At 52.9% G+C, this 20,800-nt stretch overlaps 1 protein-coding gene across 11 annotated transcripts in view; it reads right to left on the bottom strand.

The window, feature by feature from the left end:
* MAP4 (microtubule associated protein 4) overlaps positions 1-20,800 on the bottom strand; it is a 145,266-nt gene that overhangs the window by 6,944 nt on the left and 117,522 nt on the right. For 6 of the 11 annotated variants that reach the window (XM_050307891.1, XM_050307875.1, XM_050307900.1 and 3 more), the window contains 9 exons: positions 18,115-18,215; positions 17,084-17,293; positions 15,367-15,538; positions 11,637-11,696; positions 10,851-11,167; positions 8,895-9,023; positions 7,277-7,369; positions 2,686-2,767; positions 900-1,012 (listed from right to left, as the gene is read on the bottom strand). In XM_050307891.1, coding sequence (XP_050163848.1) covers positions 900-1,012; positions 2,686-2,767; positions 7,277-7,369; positions 8,895-9,023; positions 10,851-11,167; positions 11,637-11,696; positions 15,367-15,538; positions 17,084-17,293; positions 18,115-18,215 — 1,277 coding nt within the window. The remainder of the gene's footprint in view (positions 1-899; positions 1,013-2,685; positions 2,768-7,276; positions 7,370-8,894; positions 9,024-10,850; positions 11,168-11,636; positions 11,697-15,366; positions 15,539-17,083; positions 17,294-18,114; positions 18,216-20,800) is intronic. The other 5 variants (XM_050307938.1, XM_050307927.1, XM_050307883.1 and 2 more) reach the window with 4 other exon arrangements.

Raw genomic sequence — 20,800 nt, 5'->3', positions numbered from 1 at the left:
TGTCCTTCTGGGGGCAAAGATTCCCACTGAAACAGCTCTGAGGGTGTTCACACCTGTGTTTTCTCCACTTCCAGAGCCAGAAATAGGAGCTTCTCACACCTCACCCTTGGAGAGGGACTTTTTATGAGAGCCTGGAGTGACAGGACAAGGGGGAATGGCTTCCCACTGCCAGCAGGCAGGGTTAGATGGAATACTAGGAAGGAATTCTTGGCTGTGAGGGCGGGCAGGCCCTGGCTCAGGCCCCAGGCTGCCCAGAGAAGCTGTGGCTGCCCCTGGATTCCTGGACACAGCTCCAGCACCCCCTGATCGTGCTGTGATGGGTCAGCCTCCCCTCCCTGAGCACAGACCTGGAGCGTGCAGAGCCAAGGCTGGGGACAGTTTGTGTTCCCATGGCAGGGGGGATGAGTCACAGCCACGAGAGCACAAGGATCTGTTCCCACCCTCACACAAAGGGGCTGCAGGAGCTGGACTCCATGCTCCTGGTGGGTCCCTTCCAGCTCAGGATATTCCACGGTCCTCCAAGCGCTCCCAAGAGCTGCAGGGTGCCCTCTGCCAGCACAGAGCACTTGATCTCACCAGCTCTAACTGGGGGTGAAGGCCACAGGCAGCCCTGCTGAGGGGCTCCCAGCTCAGTGATCCCTGCTCTCAGATTCCAGCAGGAAGGATGGAGATGGGCAGCACCAGCCCTCAGGAACACCTGCCAGGGAGACTGCTCAGGCAGGCCAAGGTGGTTCCCAGCGCTCTCCTTCCCAACCCATCCGTACTCCTGAGGTCCCTCCTTACTCCTGGGCTGCACAGCAGAGGCCCCAGAAACAAGCAGGTGGTTGGATCAGGCAGGGGGTGGAGGAGCAGCAGCCCATGGAAGCCCCAGCCTGGCGTGCCAGAGCCCCTGCACCCACCTTCACGGTCCCTCCTGCCGGCGAGTGTCCCACGTTGTCCAGAGATCCCACTTTGGCTTGGGCCTTCTCCTTGAAGTTCAGCTTCTGGTTCTCAATTTTGACATCTCCTCCTCCTGAAAGGACATGTGCAGGGGTGAGTTCAGGAAGGATCCCACCCCTCCCCAGCCCCCCACAGGAGCTGCCAGGGACCCTCTGGAGGAGGGACAGGATCCAGGGGCAGCCACAGCTTCTCTGGGCAGCCTGTGCCAGGGCCTGCCCACCCTTCCAGCCAGCAATTCCTTCCCAATATCCAACCTAAATTTATCCTCTGTCAGTTTGAAGCCATTCCACCTTGTCCTGTCCCTCCAGGCCCTCGTCCAAGATCTCCCTCCATCTTCCCTGTCAGCTCCTTCAGGCACTGGAATGCCACAGTTTGGAGCTTTCTTTCTCCTCTCCAGGCTGAACGATCCCAACTCTCCCAGCCTTTCCCAACAGCAAAGGTGCCCCATCCCTCTGATCATTTTGGTGCCTCCTTTATTAATAAATCAGACTGTACATGGAATCATGGAATGGAATCATGGAATGGAATCATGGAAAGGCCTGGGTTGGAAGGGACCTTAAGGATCATTCCAACCCCCTGCCGTGGACAGGGACACCTTTCACTGGACTCAATCCCTGTCCCAGCAGCTTTCTCCCAACCCCAATTTCAGCAGGGCTGAACACAGCTTTGCTTCCCAGAGACATCATTAAACCCTCAGCCCTCGGGAAGCTCCCAGCCCTCTGGAAGCCTGGCATGGCCAACGGTGGAGACCAACAGATCTGGCCCAAGAAAACCAGCTCAAAGCCCTGCCAGGCACAGGACGGGCTGTTGTGCTTTAATCAGCCCTGGACAAGGGCAGTTATTGTGGCTCCGAGCTCGTTATTTCCGAGCACCGAGCAGGAGAGGTCACGCCTGTGGCACCTCGTTCCCAACGCGGGAGCACGTTCGGAGCCACTGGAGCGTGGGGTGGACGAGGTTGAAGTGCTTTCAACCTGGCAGAGAGCACAGGGAACTCCCAGGGGCGGACAAAGACGGGCCTGTGGTGCCTGTTCCTGGCTCAGGGCAGTGACCTCTGTCCCGTGGGTGTGGGGTTTGACGGCAGCGTTCCCGTGCGGATGAGCGTCCTCAGACACCGATGGACCAGGAAAGGTCACGGATCTGACCACCCCACAGTCCAAACAAGGGGCCTACAGCCACAGGACCTCGGGTGTGAGACCTGCCCACGCTCCAGCTGAGCCCTGGGCTGGGCACTGCTTGGGTAGTGAGATTCCCAGGATTTCACATGGAATAACTGCACCGTTCTCAGTGGGGAGCAAAGAATTCCAGCATGCTCATCCCATAAAGTGTCACTGAAGTGTTTTATGTAAGGCAGGAGCTGCCATGAATTTGAGGCTAAAAGGACCCTCATATGAGTTTTGAAGAACTGGAGACAAGTTCCTTTATCCTTCCACAGCACACGGATGTTCCCAGCGCCCCAAAGGCCTCTGGGATGAAGCTTCCTGGAATGGTCATGGAAATATTCACAGTTTTCTTTTCAAAGGAGCAGGAAAAAGCAGAGCTGGGTCAAAGCAGCAGGTGCTTTGAGGACATCCCACATCTCATACTCCCCTTCTCCGCTCATGAAACCACCAGGAACTGCTAAAGGAGCATTTCCAGAGCTTCTGGAGACACCCCCAGAAAGCAGCAAACCCTTTAAACAGTTTCAGTCCCAACCCAGGACTGTGTTTGAGAGACCAACAAATCCTGAGGAAATGGTAAAACTCCTACCTGGCTTATGCTTGATATTTGCTTTAGAGCCACACTTGGAGGACACTTTGGAAAGGTCAACTTTCTTGTTCTGGATCTGCACCTGGAGAGACAAAAAGAACCAGCTCAGCACAGAGAAATGTCTGTGGTGACTGCCGAGGCCGATGGGCCACCTCCAACACCAGCTTGTGCTTCACCAGCCTGTGGCCCTGCTCTACCAGGTTACATTCTACTGCTGATCCCCAGCCCTGGGAACCATCTCCTGCCTATCCCAGCCCCTGGCAGCCATCTGCTCTGATCCCCAGCTCCTGGGAGCCGTCTGTTCCAATCCCCAGCCCCGGGATCCGTCTCCTGCCGATCCCCAACGCTGCCGGCAGCTCTGGCGTCACGCAAAGGTCAGGAGGGGTTAATGTGAGGGACAGAAACTGAGCCCAGAGAACACAGACAGAGGGACAGTGACCTGAAACAGGGGTTTGAGCTCATGGCACAGCCATGGAACACAAAAGCACTTGGAAGAGGCTCCAGCAAACAGCCAGTCCTGTTGCCACGTTCCCCAGCCTGCTCCTGGCCAGTGCTGGCGCTGCCTCTGAGGACACACCGTGGCCTGGGCAGCTCCACAGCCCCCTCAGATGTGACAGATGTCACCTCAGGGACCTCCTGCTGCAGGGCCAGGGACGTGTCACCAGCTCCAACCTTTTCTCTCCAGCATCCTCTTCATCCTGGAGAAGAGGAGGCTCCAGGGAGACCTGAGAGCCCCTGCAGGGCCTGAAGGGGCTCCAGGAGAGCTGGAGAGGGACTGGGGACAAGGCATGGAGGGACAGGACACAGGGAATGGCTTCAAACTGCCAGAGGGCAGGGAGAGATGGGATAGTGGGAAGGATTCCTGGCTGGGAGGGTGGGGAGGGACTGGCACAGGGTGCCCAGAGAGGCAGGTGGATGGAAAATTCCTCCATTCCAGAATGAACTTTTGTCTGACCACTTGGAGATATTTCCCTTGTACAAATGTAAGATAATTTATACCAGAAGGAGCTTCTGGTCACCTGGTCTAACGAAGTCGACATTATAACTTCCCATGGGAAAAAGCTGGGGGTTTTTGGAAGGAATGGCAAGAGAATCCCCATCCCAGTCGTGACTGGTGGCTGTCAACCACCAGCTGGCCCCTCCGTGCTCAGGAAGTTCTGCTCCAGATTGGTTTGCAGAGAAATTCCAAGTCTTTCTTTTTGAATGTGACAGAACTCGTTCACTCACCAGCTGCTCCAAGAGTTTACTGATAATTACCAGGTAATTTGCAATAAATCTCCCTCAGGAAGCCTGAGGTGCTCGGGAAGCAGGCTGAGCCCGGCCCTGCTTGTCAGGGTGAGCAGGACAGCTCAGCTCAGCTCCTGCCATGGCCCTGTGTCACACACCTGGCTCAGGGACCCTCTCCAAAGGTGACACCACGGCCACTGAACTGGATTTTCTCAGGGGTTGTTAGTAAACCTGCTACAGCTTTCATCAGCAGCTTCTGCTTGCTTGGGACTGGGATGAAAATCAATTTATTTCACTGACTGCATTTTAAAATCGGACCATCAGCTGACAATGTCACAGATGTGCCCAGCTGTGACTCCTCACCACTCTTGTCTCCTGGAGATCCAAACCACCTGCATGAAATGCAGTTCCTGTTGGATTTCCAGCTTGAGTTTGCAATGGGAGGGACATTTACAGGCCTGGGACTGCACTGGCAGAGCCAAACACAGACTCCAGGGCCAGAAATGAACTTTAGAGCAGGAAGTTTGACACAGAGGCTCAGATGGGACTGTGACCCTCAACTCTTTTTTGGTTTTCCATCTCTGACCACTTCCCAATCCATCTAAGCAGGTCAAGCCACAGGACAGAGAAACCCATGGACACCAAATCACCTTTAAACCCTCAACACCACAGACATTACCTGCACTTTGCACAATCTACCTCTCTACTGCTTTCTTTAGAGAGAAGCCTTGGTCAGAGGTTGGACTTGATGACCTTGGAGGTCTTTTCCAAACTAAACCACCCTGTGGTTGCAGGAGGGGGAAACACTAAAGTGCAGCAAAAGCTTTTACCCAGGAAACTTCACTCTGTTTGTGGCTGGCACAAAGAACACGAGCAGCAATAATATCTACTCTTTTTGGGAACCTCAGAGGGCAGAAGGAATTACCTCCATGTATAGAAGGCAAAGTGGGCACCCAAACAGAGAACCAGCCAGGAACCACCTGGGTAGGATGGTGGGATGATGCCCCACCCCTGGGAGTGTCCAAGGCCAGGCTGGAGCAATCTGGGGCAGTGGAAGATGTATTCCAAGGGGCTGGAATGGGATGGGCTTTAAGGTCCTTTCTGCCCCAAACCCTCTGAGATTCCACGTCCATCACTTCTACCAGAGCATCCCTAAAGCTGAACCATCATCTCCTACCAAGCCACAAGCCTTGCCCACAGGATTCCTAAAGGCTTTACCTGAAGGCACAGCCTACAAAGAACAGACCTTCCAGACCCTCCATCAGGGAATTAAACACTGGGAAGTCAGGGAATTAGACACTGGGAAGTCTTCTCCCAAAAGAGATCATCACAACTATTTGAGCAAGAAAACAGCTTGGAAGAGGTCACTAAGATCACAGTGCCCCAAAGGGAGGGAGGAGATACAAAAATGAGCAAAAAGGAAATGCTTGTCTGGGAAGACAGACTGGGCACTCACATCCATGTGCTGGGCTGGGGGTGCTGGGGGGCTGGGAATGCCTGCCTGGAGCTGCTCTGGGGGCATTTGGAACCTGGGAATGAGCTTTTGGCTCTGAAAATACAGAATAAAGTGCTGCTTAAGTAGCTGATCAAGGAGGAAAACAGCAGTGGTAAAAGGAGAGAGTGTGGCAAGAGGAAAAGAAAGCAGGGACACACTTGTTCCCAGCATTGGGAATGTTGGGAATGGCAGTGAAGAGCGAAGGACAGGATGGTGATTCATGAGCAGAAGAACAGTTCACTGATGAAGTTGATCAAGCAAGAAAATATCCCCCACTTTTAAATCCCATTCCTGGGAGCCTGGAAAAAAGGAAAAGCTCGTGTGGGGCTCCCTGGCCACTGAAAGGCTGTCAGGGGTAAGAGTGGCAAAACTGAAGTGGCTTCCAAAATGCAGCTCCTTGGAGTGCAGGGGCAGGGAAACGGCACCAGCTGCCCCAAAAGCTGTCCCCAGAGCAGCCAAAGGCACTGTGCCACAGAGCACTGGCTCTGGAACAGCCTGTGCCACACCTGGCACACAAAACCAGGGCAAACAGCAGGAGCAGGAAGGGGCAGGGCTGAGGAACACCACGAGGACACCCAACCAGCACGAGGGTCCCACCATCAGCTTCTCAAAGCCTCCTGTGGGAGCATCTCCAGGGGAAACACCCCCAGACACCCAGCAGGCCAGGGAAACACCAAATGAGACCCAGCAGATGGGAAAGGCAAAGCCCAGAGCCCCAGGCAGGAGGGGGGCAGGGGATGTGCCCAGTGACTCTCTGGGGGCTCTGAGCCCTCCTTCAGTGACCACCACACGGGTGACTCCAGCATCAGCCTCTGGCCATCCTGGCACCCAACCTGAGGGGAACCAGCTCGTTCAGCACCCAGATTTGGTTCCCCCTTGCAAAAATCTGAGGGACAATCAGTCATGTGAAAGTTCAGCCAGTTGGACATGGATTTCCCAGGAGAAATGGCCCCCAGCTGTCCCACAGCCAGGCCCTGAGTGACTCCAACCAGACACTCCCCAGGAACAAAGAATATTTAAGCACCTATGGAACAAATTCCCCTGGGCTTAAATACTTCAGTGCCTCTGAAACCATCCAAACTTTGTGTTTCTGAAACTGCCCCTGAGCAAACCCAGCACAGGTTTAAGGCAGCACAGATCTGCCCCCACGGAATGAGCCACCAAACTAAACTCACGCTCTCCCAGGCTTTAGGATCCAGAGAGTTAACCTGGTTTTCCTGCCAGACACTTTCAGGATCTCACACCCCAAACCAAGTCTCAGACACCACCAGATTAACTTTCTATTTTAACAAGCTCAGCTCTGCAGCCAGAGGACCAGCAGCCTTTAAATTTAGAAATTAATCACAGCTCAAAGGTTAAGGCCCTGAGTCTTTTCCTGTTTCAAAGTCCTTTTAGTGAAACAAGAAGTGAAATGAGTCTGGCTCCAGCTGGATCTCTCAGCCAGGGAAGGGTAGCAGGCACTTCCAGGCCATAATGAATTTGATCTGGAAAACCAAACACCTGCAGTAGGTCAGAGGGATGAGGAGGTGCCTCCACTGCCTGCAGAGGGAATCCAGGGAGAGTTAACTCCTGGGATCCATGGGGAGTTAACTCCTGGGGTCCCTGATGTGAATACATTTGGCCATGGGCAACCCATAAACCAGGTGAGAGGCAGGTCAGGTGTAGCTGGAGCACTGTGAAACGAAACACTCACATTCATCCTGGCATCCCAAGTGAAAATGAACCAATTCTCCAGCCTGCCTTGTTTCCAGGAGCCCTGAGACTCTGCCACACCTTTGTGCCTCAGACAGAGCATTCTTGAGAGTGACAACAACATGGTACAAGAGGAGGAGTTAGTAGACAGACAGCTTGCCCAGAGCCCATACTTACATTCCCACCTCCAGGGACATGCTTAATATTGTCCTTGGAACCACACTTGGACTGAACATGGCTGTAGTTCGCTTTTTTGGAGACTATCTGGACCTGGAATGTCACAGAATGGAAAACAACACAAGGGAAGAGGACTGGTTAGAGTTGTCGTACGGCGGGGGGGCTCTGACACGAGGGGGACGAGGAGCGTGTTAAACTCAGCCCAACTCCAGTGTCAGGGGTGGAAGCAACTGAGGAGGAGAGTGAGAAAAAAAGTGAAGGACAAGAGGCTGCACAGACAGTGTTAGTGCCAGAGCATGAGGTGAAAACGCTCCTCCACTGCCCCACGGACCTGCCTGCCCCAGGGGATGGGATTGTCCCTGTCCCCCTGGCAGCTTCCCAGGATATTTCCAGGGGGAGCTTCCCTGGAGCAGGGAGAGCCAGCCCAGCTGCACAGGAGCCACAGGGCCACCACTCTGAATGAACTGCTCAGTGTCTGCTCCTGGGTTGGCTCCAGTCCTGACACTGTCCCTCAAAGCCCAGGCAGTGAAGCCTCGATGGGCTGAGAAACGTTTGTCTGACAAAGGTCCTCAAACCTTGGGCTAAATTACATCAGACCACGTGTCAATTAAATTGTTTCTCCTTTGAACTACAGTGATTTGGACTTGGGGACATGGTCAGTGGTGGCCTTTGCAGTGCTGGGCTGATGGTTGGACTCGATCTCAGAGGGCTTTTCCAACCTCAGTGACCGATCCTGTGATTTTTATAACACAAAAGGAGTGGCCAAGTGAGCTTTACTCACAGAGCAGGAATGGAGTTAGAGTGACAGGCCCGTGGTCACAAAGGTTAGTTACAACACGTGTTTAGACTGGGAGTTATCCCCCACAGCACAAAAGGGGGCAGAAGCTGTGCCCTGCTTCCCAGAAAGAGGATAAAGCTCAGAGTACAAAAGGAATCCCCAGAACATTCTCACTCGAGCAGCTTCCCAAAGCTCCCTGGCCATTCAGAAAGGCTGGATTCAGGGCAAGAGCAGCTCTGAGAACTTGTGCCATGGAGTGTGTGACTGAGTCCCCCAGAGCTACAGATCCTGGTCACTCCTGAGCAGGATCTGCCTGGTAATGCTGGAATTAAACTGCAGCACTCCCACGTCACCCCCTCCCTCCTGCTGGAACACCACAGCTCTGGAGTGACCCAGCAAATGGGGACAGCCTAATCCATGGAATTACAGAGTTTGGGTACAACTGGGTTGGGAATACTGCAGGAAAGATGAATTCCTTCATATTCCACAGTCTTAAGAGAAGCATCTCTGAACTAAAACTGCCTGGTTACAAACTGATTCAGCGTAGGAAGAACTGGTTTGAAGGGACTCAAAGTTAAGCCCGTATCAACCTCAAAGGGAAACTGGAGGATTCTGCCCTGGAAGCATTCCCAGCAGGAGTGGAGAAGGTCCCTCCAGAGAGACCCCTGAAGGTGCCTCACTGTGAACATCTCGGGGTGCACGACAGAGAACAGAAGAGTGTCCGTGCAAGGAACAGAGACACCGACAGCGCAGAGAGAAGAGCTGAAGAGAGGGGAAGGTGACTCAAAATGGAAACGTTTGCCTTCATCTCCCCCAGAGAAAAGCGTGAAAGGAACTCACTTTCCCATTGGGCTGTTTGGGGACCCCCTCTTTTGATACGGCAGTTTTGGGAGGAGCCACTTTAGTGACCGCACTGGGCTCAGAGCTGGGCGTGGCGGCGGCTGGCTCGGGCCTTTTCTCTACCTTCCCCTGGATGGAGACAAACGGGTGATTTCAACCAGCAAAAGCACAAGAGTGGGCAGGAGGGTGGGAACAGCAGCTGCCCGGGCAGACTTCGGGGAGCAGCTGAGCCAGGAGAGCTTCCTGCACGCTCCAGTTCCCAGGCAAGGACGATCCCACGCCCGGGGTGGGAGGGAAGCACCACCACTCAGACATGGGGTGGCACAGGCACCCTGATCTCCATGTCTCAAAAACCTCCTGCTGCCCCTTCCCTGGGAGCACGCTGGCAGGTTCCAAGTGACCCCAGCACTTACACGCTGCCGAAAAATGAACCCAAATCTTTTAGGAGCCCGACAGCAGCAGTGCAGGAGCAGCTCCTTCGCACGGAGGACGGGATGAAGATCTCGGAGGCAAAGACGTCCCTGGATTGCCTCTGCCTCGGAGCTCCAGGAGCTCTGCTGGACACACACACCGTACTCCCAGTTGGGATTCCACCCACACACACTTGACTCAGTCCTGGAGCTCAAAAGCTGATTTACTTTTTATCTAAAAAATGCAGGTGGACCCAGCGAGTCCAGCTGAGCAAAAATGGAAGGAAAAATTACAGGTTTCACAAAAATGCAGCAACTACCTGAAAATATCCATTCTTTTGCTAATCTGGATTGAGGGAGGTGCAGCAGAACCTGCATTTCTGGGGGGGCTCAGCATAAATTTTGTGTTTTACTAACGTACAGACCAGTAAACAAAAAAAAAACCCTCAGCAGTGACAACATTCTCAGACTCTAAAAACAGCTCAGCATAAATCAGAGTATGAAAAGGACAATTTGCTTAAAAATAAATTGTTTGAAATTGATAATTACATGAAAATATTTAGAAAATTAAGGATAGTGCAATGAAACATGAAAATTGAGTCCCTCAAGTTGACACAGGGAGGGCTGTACTGTGAGATCACCACTAGGACAGTCCTGACTGAGGGTAAATCCATGTGGTATCGATGCTGTCTGGGACACACAGCCAGCCCAGGAGTGCCCTTGACTCTCCTGTGCCTGGGAAGGACAGGATTGAGGTCCCAGCACAGAGTGTGCTGCCCTGGCAGCCCGTGGAAGTTCTGTGCAGAGTTATTCAGCCCCACAGGCTGCAGCAAAGGGGGCAAATCCCCCTGGGTGGGAATTAAAGCCCTCTGAGTGCTGTTAACACCTTTGGTCAGGCCAAGGTGGGGGTTGTACAAGAGCTCATCAGGGTTTGATGATTATGCACAGCCAACGCTATTTAAACCTCAGAAAAGGCTGCAGGTCTGTCCCCAGACCTTCCTCACTTCCATGGGGGATATTCATGGCTTCACCACGTAATTTAGAGCACTAAGAGGCATTGAGAGCCCCAAGTTCTAGCTCTGTACATGCCTTTTCAACACTACCCTCTTCTGGAGGCCACCACGGGTGACCCAAACAGACCCGTTCCATGTCGGCTTCGGGCCTGTTGAACACGGGAAAGGTGCTGCGGAACTTGCTCCTGAATCCAGGTTTCCTTCACCCCAGTGCACTGCTCCCCCCTCTGCACCCTCCAGCAGACTGGACCCCTCTGCTCGAAGGCCAAGGTTTGGAACACAGACAAGATCCGGGGCGCTCAGCACTGAGTTTCTGTGTCAGGATGCACGACAGGGAAACAGAACCGGAGTCCTGGATTCCCGCACGCGTCCCGGCAAGCACCGCCGGATTCCTCCTGACACTCCCACCACCTGGTTAAAGCCAAGCCCAGAGCCCAGGGAGGAGCTCTGCAGAGGGTGAGCGAGGAGAGCAGTGAGGACACAGCCACCCAAAGCAGCGCAGAGCCCCCGGCGCGGCCGCGGCCCCGGCTCACCTTCCCCCCGCCGGGCTGGTGCTTGATGTTGTCGGTGGAGCCGACCTTGGAGCGCACGTTCTTCAGGTCGGGGGCTGAGGCGCTGCTGCTGGGGCGGGGCGGCTTGGACGCCGAGCTGGGCTTGCTGGGGGCCTTGGCCGTGGTTTTTTTAGCGTCCGAGGAGGCGGTGGAGGCCGAGGGGGGTTTGGTTGCCTTGGGCTTGGGGCGGCTGGCGGGCGCCCCCGGCACGCTGGGAGCGCTGGAGGCCGCGGTGGAAGGGGTGGTGGCGCTGCTCTTGGTGGCACTGCCGGCTGCGCTCTTCGGGCGGCTCGGGTCTGCTGCAGAGGGCACGGAACAGCGGAGGGGAGGGGGAGAACACGGGTCAGAGGCTGCCGGTGCCACCTCCCTCGGGGGCACAGCGTGGCTTGGGTGGGGAGGGACCTTAAAGCCCACCCAGTGCCACCCCTGCCGTGGGCAGGGACACCTTCCACTAGCCCAGGTTGCTCCAAGCCCCATCCAACCTGGCCTTGGACACCTCCTAGAGATTTACAGACACCTCCTCAGTGACTCCAGCCCCACTCAAAGGGGATTTGATTTAGAGCGAGGAAACGGCCCTGGCACAGCTGCCCAGGGCAGGGGTGGAGTCCCCATCCCTGGAGGGATTTGGAAGCTGCGTGGATGTGGCCCTTGGGGACATGGGGCAGGGGTGGCCTTGGCAGTGCTGGGGGAATGATCAATGGTCTCAGAGGGTTTTTCCAAGCCTGATGATTCCATAACTCCATGATTAGAGGGAAACTGAGCAGTTACCTGATGGAGACTTTGCCAAGGTCTTCTTGGCCTCCGCCGGCTTCCCGTCGGTCTTGATTGCTGCCAACACAGAACACAGTGGTCAGGATTTCAGGGCGGATCCACATGAAGTCTGGAATCACCCCCAAAATTAACTGCCCTGTTTGAAGCCCTACCTGGGTTCTTCCTCCTGATGGCAAAACCCACTTGGATTTTCCGGCCAACAGATCAGTTAATGTAAGAGGACCCTCATTCCACGAGAGAACACACCTGGGGATGGGCTGCATTTTGTTCTTCCTTAAAATAACCTTCTCAATCTGACAGCACTCACTGAGATTATTTTAATCCTGCCCCATGTTTATTTTTTAAAAAGACCACCCCAAATAAACAAAAAAGCCTGGCAAAACACATTTCCTTTCTTTACTCAACAGCAAAAGCAACCCCTCATTTGTCCTTCTCTAACCTTGCTCTCATTGCCAGACCAGACCTACCCTGTGCCAATTTTCTTGCACAGAAGTTTCTGCACATATTTTGGTCCCTATTTTAATTGTATAAGCCCAAAAATCAATCCCTAAACTGAGCCAGGCCTTAGGGCAAAGCCCAACGATCATGACCTGATTACAGAGCACAGCCTAAACCAGGAATTCGTCCCTATTTCCCCAGGCAGGCGAAAACCAACCACAAAACTGATCAGGGCAAAAATCACGGACTGAAAAGTGGAAACAGAACTTTATTTTAAGGAGCTCTTTGATCATGAAATTGTAGGTTTTTAACTATCAGCGATGAGCAAGTTTGGGTAAAATCGGATTTATTCCAATAGCCAAAGGAAGGCAACACTGAAAAGAAACAATAAATAGAAAAAAAAAACTTAGCTGGAAATTGTGAAAGCCCTCGTTTTTTAATATTTAATTTCCATTAAGCCTCATATTTTTAGATAAACTCCAGCAGCTGGCAGGGTATTTATGGAATATCAATATGGAAAAGACCAAGGGAAAGAGGCAGATAACTACAGGCCGAGTTAGTCTGGATCATTCCACCCTGACTTTGCTAAAAGCACTCAATTAAACATCCCAGATAAGATTCCAGCTAATGAAGTGAAACCCATTTGGATAATTTAATAAGGCCTAAAGGACAGATATATAATTAATACCAAACACTTCAAAAAAGGGCCTGTCAAACCAACCTAATTTCATTCCTCAAGACCACAACTTCAACTGGGGAAACTGTTTGGACAGAATAGACTCAGCTTTATATAAAAGGCAGAGGACTAATGTGTTTAATATAGACAGAGATGTTATTTCTGCTCATGTCAGTGGGGACACAAGTGCTGGAAGCCTCCTGCCTGTGGGACATGAGGTGGTGAAAACCTGGAGAGGGATAAAGCTCCTGGGAAAACGGTCTGTAATGACAGGCAAGGACTGTGATCTTTGCCTGATGGGAAGGGCAGAGCGTGGTCTTGCACAAACATAACAGTCATTTCCACAGGGAGGGGAACAAAAAAATTAGAAGTTAAAAATCAAAATCTCAAGCCCCACGTGCCTCCCCTTCAGTGGAGAAGGTGACTGACATTTAATACCTGAAAAAGTGAAACTGCAGGATGTCAAACCAGTCTTTACACCCAGCTTTGAACAACGACTAAGCCTGACAGAATCACAGGCCAGTGTCTGTCTTCTGACTCATGAGAAGCAAGTGCAGATGTCCTGCTGAAAGAGCATCTTCAGCCAGAAGCAGCATTTTTAGCCACAAACTTATTCCCTGGCTCAGTGCTGTGTCTTGAGAAGCTAAATTCATGGAATCACTGAGGTTGGAAAGGATCTTTAAGAGCATTGAATCCAACCATTTCCCAGCACTGCCAAGGCCACCACCGAGCCATGTCCCTAAGTGTCACACCCACAGGGCTTTTAAATCCCTCCAGGGATGGGGACTCCACCCCTGCCACTGATGGACAGCCCTTCCCAGGAGGAATTCTCCCAGGATCCAACCTGCCCCTCCCCTGGCACAGCTCGAGGCCGTTTCCCTTGTCCTGTCCCTTGTTCCCTGGGAGCAGAGCCCGACCCCCTGGGCTGCCCCTTCCTCTAAAGGAGTTGATCAGAACTGGGATCAGAAGAGCTCCAGGTCTCCCCCATGCCCATCTCTGCATCTTCCAGCAGCTGCAGCTGCTCCACCCAAACCCAGCGTCGGTGTTTGACCCGCTGTGGTTCCCTTCAGGCCCCTCCGTGCCCATCACACCCCTGCTGTCCCCTCACCCAGCACAGGACCCCCTTCCCCTGCCACTCCCGAGTCCCCCGTGCGTCTCCAGCTCCAGACAAGGCATCTTTGCCTCCCTCTGGAGCTCCTCCAGCTGACCTCATCTCTCCCTCGCCCACCCAGTTCTGCCTGTGCTTTGGCACCGTCCCACCGCCCTCGCCGGTGCCGCAGCCTCTTCCTCTGCACATCCTGCCTCTTGGAACAACCTTCCCGCAGCTCTGCATCGCTGACTCCGTCTCCTTTCAAATGTCACCAGCGAGCGCTCCTTTGTTCGCGCCTCGGTTTTGGAAGGGGGAATGAACTGAACTCATTAGAACGGATTCCTCATTCCCGGGCCGCGGTTTTGCCTCAGAGACCACACAAAATGAATTTTACAAGGACGGCCACGGGATCAGATGGGATACATGGCTCTTGGAAAGTTCAGCACTTCCTCTACGCTTGATTAATTATATTTTCCCCCCCCAGAGCATGAAGTCTGGGACGTCCAGCAAGCCTAATAAACCTCAGATAGTTCAAACATTACTATTTCTTTGGGAACGTTGGGTTACGAATCCAAGCTTTGGGATTCGCAGCCCAAACCAACCGACACGTGTCATTTTACACCTCTATTGGCAAATTTTGCCACTGGGGTCCAGTAATTTAAAAAGAGATCGTTTAACTCGAATTTTATCTGACGTTAAATCTCCTGAGCTCCATTAAGATGAGTGAGGACACGTTTCCAAGAGGCTAAAACGCTGCTCGTGTTTCATGCTGAGCTCGGGGGAAGGTCCCTCCTCAGCAGCAGCAGCAGCAGCAGTGGGATACAGCCCTTGGATGAAGCTGATGTGATCTCAGCTCCCAGTTCTTCCTGCACTGGTAAAAAGCCCTCACTTTCTGCTCAACCCTTTTTGGTTTTCGGAGGCACCAGTTGGTTTTCGGGTGTTTCAAGTGCTCTCCTGCAGATTTGCTTTCCTGAGGTTTTATTTGGTTTTAGTGTTTATTCTGTTCCTGTGGCAAAATGCAGAGGCAACAGCATCCCTTAAATTGCATTAACCCTGATCACACAGAGCTCATCCAAGCTGGCCTGGAGGGTCCTCTGGATTTGGGTTTGGAAGAGGAAGCCCTGGAGAGGAAAAAGTCTGAGCTACAGCCAGAGCCCAGAGGAGGCCCCGGAGCTGCTGCCAGGGCTGGAGCCCTCTGCTCTGGAGCCAGGCTGGGACAGCTGGGGGGGTTCCCCTGGAGAAGAGAAGGAGCCAGGGAGAGCTGAGAGCCCCTTGCAGGGCCTAAAGGGGCTCCAGGAGAGCTGGACAGCCCTTTCCCAGGAAGGAATTTTCCCAGTATCCCACCTGCCCCTCCCCTGGCACAGCCTGAGGCCGTTCCCTCTCTCCTGTCCCTGTTCCCTGGGAGCAGAGCCCGTTCCCCCAGCTCCCCCCTCCTGTCAGGGAGGTGTGGGGAGCAAAGGGTGCCACTCAGAGCTGCAGCCACGTGGGGAGGGGTCTCTGGCTGAGGACAGGGGGACACTCACACGACGGCCTCTTGGGAGCGGCGGCCGTGGTGGTTTTGGCAGCGGGAGTTGCCGTGACCGGAGACGCCGCCGTGGTCCTGGGGGCAGCTGGGGAGCTCTTGGGAGGAGTTTTGGGAGTGGTGGAGGATGGAGGTTTGGAGCTCTTCTTCTCGGTGGGCTTCGCATCCGCAACCTGCAAGCGGAGAGCTGCCGTTAGGGCCGGTATCTCCCAGGCACTCCAAGAGAAGGGAAAGCACCACAGAAAATGGCTGAAATAAACTGAAATTGCTTAAATTCTTAAGTTTGGCACTGCTGAGAGGTTATAATGCAAATTAAAATATAATTGAGAGGTGCAGGAGTGAGTGTGTTGAGTGGAGAACACAGACCCCGTGGAGGAGCAGAGCCCACGCGGGGCTGGCCCAGCACTGACAGGTGGGAAGGAGGTTTGGATTTCTGGACAAAAGGGAATATATCAATCCACTATCAACACTCCTGGGACAGATCCCTGCCCTCCATGAGCAGGAATGCTTCCTGAGCTAAGCTGGGGTTTATTTTAACACTGGGGACAGGAGAACTGGGTGTCTGTGGCTCATCCCTCACTTGGAAAACCATTCATTTCCTGCCTGTCCCTGTTAAGTCACTTTTTTTGCAACTGCCTGGTGTCTTGAAGTATGAAAATACTGAGTTAATGTGAGTAAACAAATCAGATGAGAGTCTGATTTTATCAGAAAAGAATTCAGAATGATGCAAAAACTTGAGCCAAACCAAAGATGCCGGCTCAGGGAAAAGCACAGATTTACACCTGGGCTTTCATACCCTTCCTGCTAACTTTAGTGAGCTCTAAAAGACACTCATATGCAGCTATTTAAGCTTAATATAGCAGAAATGGTGGCATTTAGCCATCAATGAAGCTTCTGAAATAGATTTTAACATTCCCTTTTAAACCTGAGTTCTACTATATAAGATCACAAGTTAACACGGGAAGATTTAAGGGACACCTCCCATTCCTAGCATGTGGATTTCCTATTTCAGCTGCAAGATGAACACTAAGAACTGGCCATGAATCTCCTGTTCTTGGGGAGTTACAAATCCCCACCATTTCCTCAGCACAGAAGTGTTGCCAGTTCTCTCTGTGCAGCTCTTACAGTGACCAGGCATCATAAGAAGACACCCAGTGGAAAACCCTGGAGTGTTCAAATGGATTTGTTTCCCCTTGATATGAATATCAAAGGTCTCCAATCAGACTTCCCATGTTCTTGTCTGGATTTAAGAGTTTTATTGGGAAGAAAGTCATCCCTGTGAGGGTGGGCAGGCTCTGGCACAGGGTGCCCAGAGAAGCTGTGGCTGCCCCTGGATCCCTGCAGGTGTCCAAGGACAGGTTGGACAGGGCTTGGAGCAACCTGGGCTGGTGGAAGGTGTCCCTGCCCGTGCCAGGGGGTGGAATGGATGATCTTTAAGGTTCCTTCCCACCCAAAGCATCCTGGGATTCTGTGATTCATGGCAGGAAAATCACAGTAACACGGTCAAGTTTAATTGGCCTCTGTGATGCCTGGGACCTGACGCCATCCATGGGTTAATGGAAGCTGCTCCCAAGAACCCTGCAGCTCCTACCACACTGAATCACGACCCTGACCTTATCCTCCCCTGACTGGCACGGGAATTCTGCTCTGACTCCCGGGAAGAGCTGGCGATTTCCCGTGCAAGCGAGCCCTGGGAGCTCCCCCCCGTCGGTTCTTACCTTTGCTTTGGTCTCTTTTGCAGCTAAGGAGGAGGGACGTGTGGTGCTGGTGCCGGGGCGTTTGGCAGTGGTGGCTGCAGGACCTGCAGTCGGGCTCGTGGCTTTTTTGTTTGGGCCTGAGGTGGCCGAGCCCGGGCGCTTGGGGCTGGTGGTGGCCGAGGGCTTGGCCTTCGCTGCTGCCGGCTTTGGAGAGGAGGTGGATGCAGAGGGCTTTGGGTGGGGCCAGAAAGCAAAATCCGGGACAAAACCAAAGGAATACAACAAAAAAATAGCGCATTGTGAACCAAAACACTGAGCTGCAAGAACGTAAGAGCGGCGGTTTAAAGGAAACAAACGGTAACAATCATCAGCTTTCTGTTTTCTGAGCGCAACAAAGAGCCAAGCGCGGCGGCCGGGGGTCCTGCCACCCCATCCCAAAACAGCAGGATTTATTCCAGCAACATCAGAAGCAACAGAAGGAATGGCTGGTAAAGCTGGGATTAGTAATTGGGCGTTCCTGGCCTCCGGTCCTACGTGCAGGACGCAGGGCACGGCTTTCCAATTACGGGCACACGCGGATTGCCAGCCCTAAATCCTCATCCGATCAACCCCCGCGGTCACACGGCCCCTGCCCCGGAGGGCAGAGAGAGCTCCCGGCCCCCCAGCCCTCTGGGAGTTTGGGGGTGGGTTCTGGAGCTCCAGAGAGCCCCAGGTCCCGAGCAGGATCTCCCCGTGCCCAAACAGATGGGATGCAAACACCTCGGGGTTGGTGCAGGAGCAGTGAACGTGCTACTGCAGTTCATCCTCCACGTTCACTGCTCCTGCACCAACCCCGAGCTCATGTGAATAAACCTTTCCACACGCTTCTCAAAGGCCCTCTCAGTCACAGGGCTGAGCTGTGTGTAACTCCGGGGCTGGATGGGCTTGGTTCAGGAAAAGGGTTCCCAAGTGGAGCTCAGAAAACAGAACTTGGGTCGGCACAGCTGAGGAAGCAGAAAAGCCGGCAAATAAAACCCATGGAAGCGGAGACGCTGAACGTGGAACGGCCCTACCTTGGTCTTCTTCTCCGGGCTGGGAGGCAGCTCCTTGTTGGGAGGAGCTGTGATGTCGTTCCCTGTCACAGCTTCTGCTGGTTTGGGCTCCTCTGGTTTCACTGGAGGGGAAGGAAGGGGCACTTTGTAAGTTTGAGCTTTTTTTAATAATATATATATATATTTTTAGTTTACTATCACTCAACACAGCAGCAGGAAGAGAGAGAAGTGAGACAGCTACAGGAAATTTTCCCCAAGCCCAGAGTATCTGTAGGAAGAAAGACCTTCCCTGTGATGGGACAGGTTCATGCAGATGCCATCAGCATCCAATTTCTCCTATTATTCCAGTGGGAAAAGCCAGACAGCAGATGAAGGAAGCTTGTGGTTTAATTCAAATAGCAAATTTGCCCATCTTTCAAGCTATTAAAATTAATTCTTAAAATGTTAATGGTGAAGTTCTGACCTCTTCCAGGTTTTACACTACGACTTATCCTGAAGGGGGGTTCTGTTTCCAACTATCCCTATTGTTAGGGCTGTTTCTTCTGGAACTTTCTTCTGCCCTCCATGAGCAGGGAGGATTCCTGGTGGCCGAAGGGAGCAGGACTGACAGTGGGAAAGGTCACACAGGAAAATGGGAAATGGAGACCAGCCCTGGGAACAGCAGCAAGAGGACGTGGAGCTGCTGCAGAGAGTCCAGAGGAGGCCCCGGAGCTGCTGCCAGGGCTGGATCCCTCTGCTCTGGAGCCAGGCTGGGACAGCTGGGGGGGTTCCCTGGAGAAGAGAAGGAGCCAGGGAGACCTGAGAGCCCCTTGCAGGGCCTAAAGGGGCTCCAGGAGAGCTGGAGAGGGACTGGGGACAAGGCATGGAGGGACAGGACACAGGGAATGGCTTCCCACTGCCAGAGGGCAGGGAGAGATGGGATACTGGGAAGGAATTCCTGGTTGGGAGGGTGGGGAGGGACTGGCACAGTTGCCCAGAGAAGCTGTGGCTGCCCCATCCCCAGAAGTGCATCCCAGGGCTTCCATGGAAGCAGGAACATGGAGCTGCTGTTCCAACACACCTGGGTCCCACCCACCCTCGTTAGTGTGGAAATCCTTGTCCCACTTCCCCTATAAATGGCTTTAAACCCCAATTCCCAGCGTGTTGCTGAGCAGCTGCACTGCTCTGGGCTCCCTTCCCCTGCAATTCCTGAGGCTTTGGGACTTTCTGAAGGCACAAACAACCCATCCCAAATTCCTGCATCCCCCCTGTCATCTGGGGATTAAATTCAGGTGTTATCTGTGCTGGACGGGGCTTTTCATACCCACAAAACCGACCATAAAGTGCCCAGGGCCCCCCAGGGCACAGGGTGACAACTCCAGCAGTAAACAGGTTGTTTTCCACATCTTTCCAAAATTACTATTTAATATTTCACGTTTTCTTGCTTGTCAGTTTTGACAGGAGCATCTCAGTTCTGGTACCAACCAGCAAATAAAATCCAGCTCCCCAGCACGGTGGGCTGGCTCTTGCTATTATTTATTTCCCTGATTCCAGGATAAGTTCTGGAGCCTTTTTTCCCTTGCATTGCATCAGCCTCTGCCTACCCATTTATCTTCCAAGTTTTGCAGCACCGGGTTGAGCATCCTGGACACACAAAAAAGGCTTGGGAAGGAAAAAACAAAAAAAAAGGAGCAAAATGCATGGCCTGGATATGGGTTTGATTCAAAATGTATTTATATATTTATAGATACACAAAATATATTTAGATATATTTATTATATTCAAAATTCTGAAGAATTATCCGTGTTCACCTGGAAACCCCCCTGTTTTTGTAGCTAATCTGTACTGGCTCCTCTCTGCTTGGTTCCTCCCCTGCATTTCAATAATCCTTGACGTTCTCCCCCATTTCACCTGTCAGTTCCTCCCACAGCAAGGCCAGAGGGAGCAGTTGTTGTCAGTGGTTCTGAACAGCAACCTCCTGTCCACTCCCTTCTCCCTGCTCCCAGGAATGGCTCTGCTGGAATCCTGCCAGTCTCAAATATCCCCCACATCAAGGTGCCTTTCCATCTGCTGGAATTCATCTTTCAAGCACTGCCTGTCATTAATTATTTCAGCTAATTCAGCAGCAACACTAAACCTCTCGTTGATGATAAACCATAGCATCCACGCCACGGATTCACTGGCTCAGGGAATGTTCCTCAAAACCCTCAACTTCCAGAGGTTCAGGATTTCAACTCCAGCAGGTTCAGGATTTCAACTCCAGCAGCTTCCACACTTTCTGAGCCGCCCTGAATTTCAGGTGATTTCGTGTTAATAGAAGGTGAATCAGAAACAGGGCAGGACAAGGGGAATGGCTTCCCACTGCCAGAGGATGGGTTAGGTGGGATATTGGGAAGGAATTGCTGGCTGGGAGGGTGGGCAGGCCCTGGCACAGGTTGGGCAGAGAAGCTGTGGCTGTCCCTGGATCCCTGGAAGTGTCCAAGGCCAGGTTGGAGCAACCTGGGCTGGTGGAAGGTGTCCCTGCCCATGGTAGGGGTGGAGTTAGATGAGCTTTAAGGTCCCTTCCCAAATCCAAGCCATTTTGGGATTTTATGAATCTAGATGATGATGGTGATGATAATAATAATAAAACCAATAAACAACAGGAGAGATGGGCAGGGAACTTTCCTCCTTCAGGGGCCATAACTCAGGCTCCTTCTCTCACAGCCTCTGACATTCCAGGGTACAC

Source organism: Myiozetetes cayanensis, unplaced genomic scaffold (assembly GCF_022539395.1).
Source record: "Myiozetetes cayanensis isolate MyiCay16 unplaced genomic scaffold, myiCay2020 scf1, whole genome shotgun sequence".
Taxonomy (NCBI): domain Eukaryota; kingdom Metazoa; phylum Chordata; class Aves; order Passeriformes; family Tyrannidae; genus Myiozetetes; species Myiozetetes cayanensis.
This window is presented reverse-complemented; position numbering and strand designations above follow the sequence as displayed.